The sequence below is a fragment of the Mangifera indica genome, chromosome 3 (genome assembly GCF_011075055.1).
Source record: "Mangifera indica cultivar Alphonso chromosome 3, CATAS_Mindica_2.1, whole genome shotgun sequence".
NCBI lineage: Eukaryota > Viridiplantae > Streptophyta > Magnoliopsida > Sapindales > Anacardiaceae > Mangifera > Mangifera indica.
This window is the reverse complement of record NC_058139.1, coordinates 6168676-6177091: the sequence shown is the minus strand read 5'-3', so window position 1 is coordinate 6177091 and position 8416 is coordinate 6168676. Positions and strand designations below refer to the sequence as shown.

The 8416-nt window shown below is 35.6% G+C and overlaps 2 protein-coding genes across 2 annotated transcripts; both read left to right on the top strand.

Moving 5' to 3' along the window:
- The first annotated feature begins 1356 nt into the window (after positions 1-1356).
- Positions 1357-3916, top strand: LOC123210306 (putative receptor-like protein kinase At1g80870). The gene has a single exon (XM_044628578.1). The coding sequence runs from the start codon at positions 1554-1556 to the stop codon at positions 3711-3713; it is 2160 nt and encodes a 719-aa protein (XP_044484513.1). The 5' UTR covers positions 1357-1553; the 3' UTR covers positions 3714-3916.
- A 2041-nt stretch (positions 3917-5957) lies between these two features.
- Positions 5958-7924, top strand: LOC123210599. Its single transcript, XM_044629057.1, has 2 exons — positions 5958-6253; positions 7508-7924. The coding sequence occupies exons 1-2, from the start codon at positions 6076-6078 to the stop codon at positions 7597-7599; spliced, it is 270 nt and encodes an 89-aa protein (XP_044484992.1). The 5' UTR covers positions 5958-6075; the 3' UTR covers positions 7600-7924.
- Positions 7925-8416: the final 492 nt, after the last annotated feature.

Genomic DNA, 8416 nt, shown 5'->3' with positions numbered 1-8416 from the left:
AGGAGAGTTCATATATACACCAAATCTTGGTGAAAATAAGTCCTTTGGTCTATATCATTACATCAAATTTTTTTCATCTTCATATTAATTGTCAATATAATTGACAATTATAATCACATTAGCTGCTGCTGCTTCCCATGGTTTCCAAATCTCTGTCCAAAAAAATTAAAGCAAAACCAAGGACCAAGAAAAGAAAACGCAACACGCACACGAGCATCAGCTAAAGTGGTCAACAGGTCAAGGCAATGGCCCCAAATTTTGGACAGTGAACATGGTCATGAACTGACATTCAGAGCATTGGCTCTCAGTCTCCTTTCTGTCCAGGATTTCTATGATTTATTGGCTTCTAAAAGATAAGTTCAGCAGCAAAAGTTAAAATACCCAATTAACGATTTCTTACTTTAAAAAAAAAAAAACAAAAAACCTATGATTTATAACTTGAAAATTTGAGAGGCAAAATAAAAATCAATAAATACATCTTCACAATAGTTAAAATATCTCAAGCACTGTCTTCTCAGACATCTTTCGTATGATTGATTTGATATTTTATTAGTGCAAATCTGACAACATTATCTGTGAGGAATAGAATCAATTATTACTTTGTAACTGCTCAAGTTTAGTGCAAAATCTTTGCCTCTCCGATTTTAAATACTACATTAATGCTAAACAAACAATTATTATAGCCAAATTTTCCATGATTTTATCCAAAATATATTTTTCTATTCTTGAAGCAGTACAGTTAATTAACAAGATGTCATCAACAGTGAAAAGAGAATGTTTTATATAAAATCTAGAGAATGACATGTAATCAACCCAGAGGGGTAAAAAGTGAGCGAAAACCTCGAAGTGAGGAAGTTGTTTACAAGTAATACAAAGGTATCCTATCCTATCTATCTCGTGACTCCTGCTGCTTGCTAGGTTACATCCTTTCGGCTCTCAGACTGAGCTGACATTCATCACTTGAACTCCAGGCAAAGCAAGAATATACATTACATATACACGTAAAATAAATTAATAATATATATAAGATTCTGAAAGTGACCAGAGAATTGAGCAAAAGGATAATTTAACTCTTTCATTTTGATCGCTTTCACACACCAGCTCTGCTCCCAACACTACCAAACAAAAAATGGTCCATGAGAAATCAGAAGCACTTATCTGGTTAAAATTTGACTGTTCACCACTCACCATTCCACTACTCTATGTTTCCTCCATTTTTTTTTTTAATTTCTTTTATATCTTTTTCTCTTCTTTCTCTGCAAACTTTGCTCTTTAGTCAAAAGCACATTGGGACCCTCCATTATTATTTTCACTCTTTTCATTCTTCATTTCTTAATTCCTATATAAACTCACTCACTAAAAAATATCATCAACCCTTATGATTATCCAACTGTAAAGCAATTTAACATTGGATACGGAGACTAGAGCAAGAAACAAAAATGGCTAAACTTAAAATATGTGGTTAACAGCTTTGTGTCTTCATCGTCAACTCTTGTGACTTAACCGAGAAAACAATAAACCCTTCAATACCCAGAAGCAGAAATTGCCTAAATATGCCTGCAAGATCACTACTTCTTTCTCCAACCTCCAGTCCTGTAGCTAAACCAAGCTTTATTAGCAAAACAAGAGTGTTGTTCTTGATCCTCACTGTTTCTTCTTCTGTGGTTATTGTCTTGACATTCCTTTACATTCTGTATCATCTTTGGTACTCTCTTGTTAATAGGTCAAAAACCATTCCCTTTGACTCCAATGCTCCTTTGAAGCTCCAGAGGTTCACCTACAAGGAGCTGAAAAATGCAACTAATGAGTTTGATGAGGGGAATATCATTGGCAAAGGGGGTTCCGGCACTGTGTTTCTTGGCATTGCGAGAGATGGGAAGTTGTATGCCATTAAGAGACTTGACACTTTCTCTTTACAAGCTGAAAGAGAATTTCAGAATGAGTTGCAGATTCTTGGTGGGTTAAGGTCTCCTTTCTTGGTGACCCTTTTGGGCTACTGTATGGAGAAGCATAAGCGGTTCTTGGTTTATGAGTACATGCCAAATAAGAGCTTGCAGGAGTTGTTGTTTAGTGAAGGCAATAATTTGGTTCTGAAATGGAATCAAAGATTTGATATCATCATGGATGTTGCTAAAGCGTTAGAGTTTTTGCATTTTGGGTGTGATCCACCTGTGATTCATGGTGATATTAAGCCTAGTAATGTGTTACTTGATTCAGATTATAGAGCAAAAGTTTCTGATTTTGGGTTGTCAAGGATCAAAGTGGAGGGTGAATTTGGGGTGGATTTGTTTAGCCAAGACTTGGGAAAGAGTACGGATTTATGGAAAAGTCAAGAGCTTTCTGGGAATTTGGCTTCAGAGACTCCAGCAACTGGAACTCCTGTTGAAAGTTCTCATGAGGTAGATTTTGCTCTTGCTTTACAAGCTTCTTCTTCTTCAAACAAAAGTAGAGCATGCTACAATTTCAGAGCTCTGAGCTTAAATTCTGTCAACTATAATGCTAGTATCGCTAGTGAAAGTGATTTTATGAAGGCTGAGAATGGAAAGGGGAAAGAGGTTTCAAGTATAGATATTGGTGGGGTTGAATGGTCTAGTAAGTTTGTGCCTTATGAGGATGAGCCTTGTAGCATTGATCATAGCAAGGACTTGAATTTTACAACTAATTCTGTTAGTGATGATGCAGCAAATATGAAACAGTGGGGGAAAGATTGGTGGTGGAGACAGGATGGGAGCGGTGAATTGTGCAGTAAAGATTATGTTATGGAGTGGATAGGGAGCCAAATTTGCCCTTCAACAAATCCTGATTGGGAGGAAGAGAAAAAAAGCATCCATGAGAAGCTTGAGTTGGATAATTCAACCCAATTAGATAACTTAGATCTTGTTCATGAATCACACATACAAGAGCTTGGTTTTGAAAAATTGGAAAAGGGGTTTGAGAAGGAGTCAAAGTGTAGGAAAAACAGAAAGAAAAAGCACAGGAAGATTCAAGAATGGTGGAAAGAAGAGCACTTGGATGAGATTAGTAAGAAGAGTAGTAAGCTGAGGAAGCTTGAAACAAAGTGGAAGAAGGGGTTTAAGATTCCACATTTTGATCTACGTAGGCAGTTTCAGTTCTATAGGCGAAAGAAATTTGGGGAACAGAATCAAGATGACTGTGATGCTAATGGGGAGTTTAGTTTCAGAAGAGGGTGGAAGAAGAAGAACAAGAATTCAATGGGAAGTGACATGTGGAGTGGAGATCTTTTCAGCCGCGAATTGAGTAGCACAACAAGCATGAGAGGGACATTGTGTTATGTTGCCCCTGAGTACGGTGGTTGTGGATATTTAATGGAGAAGGCCGATATTTACAGCTTAGGAGTATTGATCCTTGTAATTGTTTCTGGTAGAAGGCCATTACATGTTCTTGCTTCGCCAATGAAGCTCGAAAAGGCAAACTTGATAAGCTGGTGCAGGCACTTGGCTCAAACTGGCAACATTTTAGAACTTGTGGATGAAAAATTGAGAGATGAGTATAATAAAGAGCAAGCAATTTTGTGCATCAACTTGGCTCTCACTTGCTTACAGAAGACACCAGAGTTACGGCCAGATATTGTGGAGGCTGTAAAGATTTTGAAAGGAGAGATGGATCTTCCACCTCTTCCAATTGAATTTTCTCCATCTCCTTCAAAAATATTTGGCAAGGCAAGGAGAAAACAGAAGTTGAATGCAGATTAAACAGGCTTGGGTACACTTTCTTGATCCTTCTATCATGTAATCTTATTGGGGTTTTTTGTGAGTAATGTAGAATCAGTGATCAGAAGATGTAACCTGGAAACACATTTGGGGACTAAACATCCATATTGTAAATTGTTAATTATGTGAGGATTACTTTGTTGTATGTGTTAATATATGGTAGATGAGTGGATTTTCTTTGCTTTCTTTTCTCCTAAACTAAATTTATGCTCAGTTTTTGTGTTCGCAAAATTTCTTTCACTTTCTATGCTGACCGTGAGAAGAATTTTCTTTAAGTTCAAGATGGGGTGGTTTGAATTCCAGGCCATGTTACACTGAAGTAGCAAAAGCTTGAAAACCAAAACTTGTTTCTTTGTCGCAATGGGAAATTTCTTATTGCTAGCAAGTCAATATCACAGGACCTAAAGGCTAAAACAAGCCATCTAAATCATTAGCATTGAATATCAAGCTACAGCCAAAAACCTAAGTAGTTACTCCAATCTAAGTAAATTTTGGTTTGACTATTGAGAGGGCATTAATGGAGATGCCCTGGCTTTATGGTAACCCTTAAAAGAAATTAGGTCCACCATGAAACATGTAGTTATTAAGGTAGTTAGCAGTTCACCTGAACTTTCAAAAGAAAATGATTGCTCCTTTGTTTTCCGTTGCTTATTGTTGACTGGTCAGTGTTGAGGGTCCATTAAAGTTACTTTCAGAGAGTCTAAAGCTAATAAACACGCAAACCGTGATTCATTGAGTCACGGGGGAGCTCCCTGTTCATCAATCAATCACTAATTAAGAATGATTCATTAAACCGTTTCAAGAATATTGTGTTTTTGTGCGGCTTTCGACTGCTAATTTCAAATCGGAATAATCTTCTGACTTGTAATGGAAAACAGAATCTAATTTGCATGCTTTCAACAAGAATCTAATCACATTTTTTTTTTTTTTGGGTGGACAGGTTTTTGATCGAGACTAGTGATTTATCCATTACAATTTAGAAAATTTATTTCATGGATAGTGGTTGGTTAATTAAGGGGTAGACAAGATTTATATTTCTTAACAAAAGAGCCAAGATGAAGTTAAATGTTCTTGCTGCCACAGCATAGCACAGCACTCACATTTTCTTCAAAGATTTTGCACTTACAAATAGGGCTCTATTCGGCTTTAGAGCCTCTGTATGTGCTGGACAGTACATAGTTGCGGGAGAGAGCTCATAAATAAATAAAGAAATCTAACTCTACCTAGGTGTTCTCTTTAAATACTTTCCCAAATTGCCTTTCCAGTGATCTCCTAAATGCCGGCTGCTTGAGTTGAGTTCTTCAATTCCAACACTTGGTTCTTACAATTCTCGTTTGTCAGTACATAAATCAAAGAGTTGTAAACTTCATCACCAGGGACCCAATCCCTTTTCTTCATTTCATCATACAGTCTCAGAGAATAAAAAAGATTTCCATCTTTAAGAAGCAAGAAATAAAGTCCGAATAATAAGTAGCATTTGTTGTGATGCAGTATTTTGGCATTTCTCTCCAAATTCTCTTTGCTTCAGTTCAACTACATCAAAATATAAATTGTATCACCCATTGAGTATAACATTAAAACTATCGTGTTCCAATGGGAAACATGTCAAAGCCTAAAGCCATCTTTCTTAACACTTAATAGCAATGCGCTTAAAGCCAAAAAGAGAAAGTAATGTTTTTAAAAAGTGTTCATAAATTGCGATGAGAGTGGATCGAACACGTGACATTCAGATCTTCAGTTTGACCCTTTCCCCACTGAGCTATCCCACTAGGTGACAAAGCTAGCATTGTCTATAAATGCATAAGTAGTTGACCAAAAAGGGCCTTGTAGAATTAAAAATTCGCAAATAATTTGTGGTAAGTTTTCCAAAAGCAATACAAGAGTATATTTAAATATAAAAAGGAAATTTTGTATACTTTATTCGTCCCATCACTGGACTAATGCATAGAATATTGTTTCTCTTCTCACTAAATTGTTGTATGAGAATTATTTATATTTAAGTTTTTCCAGGAGAAAATATTTTTTTTTAAAAAGAAAAGAAAATATTCAAATTCTTCAACTAAATATTATTAATGATTTGGTTATCAGTCCTGTGTTTTTTTATTTTTTAGTATAATCAGCCAAAATTTAATAAAAATTGGGCCGGCCCATGATCTCATCCGCTAGCGCAAAAGTAACTTCCCCTGAGCGGAATACCATAAGCCTGCAACCAAACATCACCTAAATGAAGGGTTTATGCATTAGCAGAGTACTCAAAAACCAAACTCTGAAGTGTACAAATAACAGAGAAGAAACTGAGCTGGAAATTGACCAAAGAGTAAATTTGAGGTGGTTAGGGGGTAAAATGGGCAAAGAAACAAAAAGTACTAGCTCAAACGGCGGAGCTACAGCTGGAGCAGCTGGAGGAGGCTTTAGGTCAAGAATGGATCATTACTTATACAGTGGAGAGAAGAAGCACGTGTTTGCCGGCATCGTAATCATCACTGCAATTTTCGGAGTGCCTTGGTATCTCATGAATCGAGGTTCATTCAAATTCTTAGCCCTCAGTTTTTTTGTTTTTTAGTTATTATAAAATTTCGTGAATTACTAATCGTCTGCTGGAATGAAAAAAAAAAATAATAGAAATTTCAATTTAGTATGAATTTTAATATATGTATAAATAGATTGGTGGATAGAAAATATCATGTACCAAAAGTTCGGGAATGGATAGGATGTGCTTTAACTGCTGGAAATTGTGATGAAATTTCTAGAAATCTAGTATTTAGGTGAAATCCTAGGGCTCCATGATGTTTTTTCCTTGTTAAGGTGGATAGGCTTATGTCTTGTTGGTGCTTGGCACAGTGCATAGAATTCAGTGGGGTGATGCTGCTTGTAGGAGCATCCATATAATTATGCCTCATTAGGTAGATGTTGAAATATTCAGAGAGTTATTTTATATGGGTACCGTGTGAAGCATGAAAGTTTATTCCCTTCTACAACCAATGTAAGGAGCACTAAATCTGTCCTGTTTGATATACATCTTTCTTTTATGATTCGGCATCTTGTGCCCCTGCAAAGACATCTTTTCGTTGTTATTTTTATGTGTATGTATCTTTAAATTTTGGGTTATCGGATGGAAAGGTCATTACACTTGTTATACCAAGATGACTATTTCAAAAGGGACAGACATGATAGAGAATTTATTAATTTGTCAATTTGTCTGTCAAGCAAAAATTTTGGTGAACTGGAAAGTTTTGATGGTGTGGAGGATTGCTGTGTGAGCACAGTGATACATTTGCTGTGATACACAAAAATTTATAATGGTCTTTGGTGATGATGGTAAGTAATTAAGCTAGCATGTAGTAACCAATATCATTATGTGCATTTATAATGAATATCAATTTAAATATTAATAATGATGTAACACTATATGATTGGATGATTTTGAATTAAAGATAAAGTAACATCTAATTACATGATGACATCTTATCATCAGGTACTCATTATAAGTACACATAGCATCACTTTGTAGAAACTTGTGTGACATTTATGTATGCTCAGTATTCAGTCTGTGGGAATTGGTTTTGCTGAAATTTAGAAATTCAATTTTTTGCTCATGGAGATGATTGGTTTTGACGAAATTTAAACCTTCAGCTTTGAGTATTTGACCACTGTGTTGCAAAAGCAGCTGTTTCGTTATGTTTTCCTTTCCATGGTCGCCTTATTTCTTTGCTTTATGCACAGATATGTGGAGTTGGAACTTCAAACTAAATCTAAGAACTTTTGTCTCCTGGCAGGATCAAAGCATCAGTCACACCAAGATTACTTGGAAAAGGCTGACAAGGCACGGAGTGCACGTCTCTCGTCAGCTTCATTGCCTTCTAAATGATACTTTCGCATATCATGTGAAAGGACTAGCATTTCCTTCAACTGCCTTCTAGATGGTTCGGTAGGTATACAATCTCTTTATTCTATGGTGCCGCTAGTGTCTTGATTTGTGAAAATTAGTCTGAGATTCCCTTTGTGGGTGAAGTTTTTGTTTAACGTCTTCCAGTTGGGTTAGAGATAGAATGAAAAACAATAATGCTCAAGGGAGTAGATACTTTTTCATTTGTTCATCGATTTGCCAATTTGGTCAACAGATTGGTAGGCTATAACTCGATGCTTGGGATGCTCAGTTTTTATAACCTGAGAAATAAAAATACTGTTCAATATGAATGGCAGCACAGTTATTATTTTTCAGCTTAGAGAAGTCTAAGATTTTTTTTCCCGTATGGTTTCTAAGTTATAATTATTCTCAATCAGAAATGAGTTTCCTGTATATAAATTATACCAAGTGCGCAGTTTATATGTATCTGCACAAGGGAGTTGAAGTTTTCGTCGCCAACAACAATTATCAATAATTATGCCCCAATTAAGTACCCATTTTATTGCATTTAATTGACAATAATTTGAGGTTACCGTATGTTAGTATCCTAGTTGCCTTAAATATTTAAATATATCATGCACAAGTGATATCAATTTTTTGTACAAATTACTGTAGCCAATATAAATTACCCACAATTTTTAAAAAGAAAAAGAAAATGACACGAGTGCATGATAAATACCCTAAAATATTTGAACATGTCTGTAACTAGAATTAGTGATATATTGACATAAAAGCTGAAGATAAACAAAATGATAATAATGAAAAAACTAATCTTCCT

Coding starts and splice junctions, on each gene's coding strand:
- LOC123210306 (XM_044628578.1), top strand. CDS start 1,554: ATGCCTGCAAGATCACTACTTCTTTCTCCAACCTCCAGTCCTGTAGCT.
- LOC123210599 (XM_044629057.1), top strand. CDS start 6,076: ATGGGCAAAGAAACAAAAAGTACTAGCTCAAACGGCGGAGCTACAGCT. Junction 6,254..7,507: donor TTGGTATCTCATGAATCGAG/GTTCATTCAAAT, acceptor GTCTCCTGGCAG/GATCAAAGCATCAGTCACAC.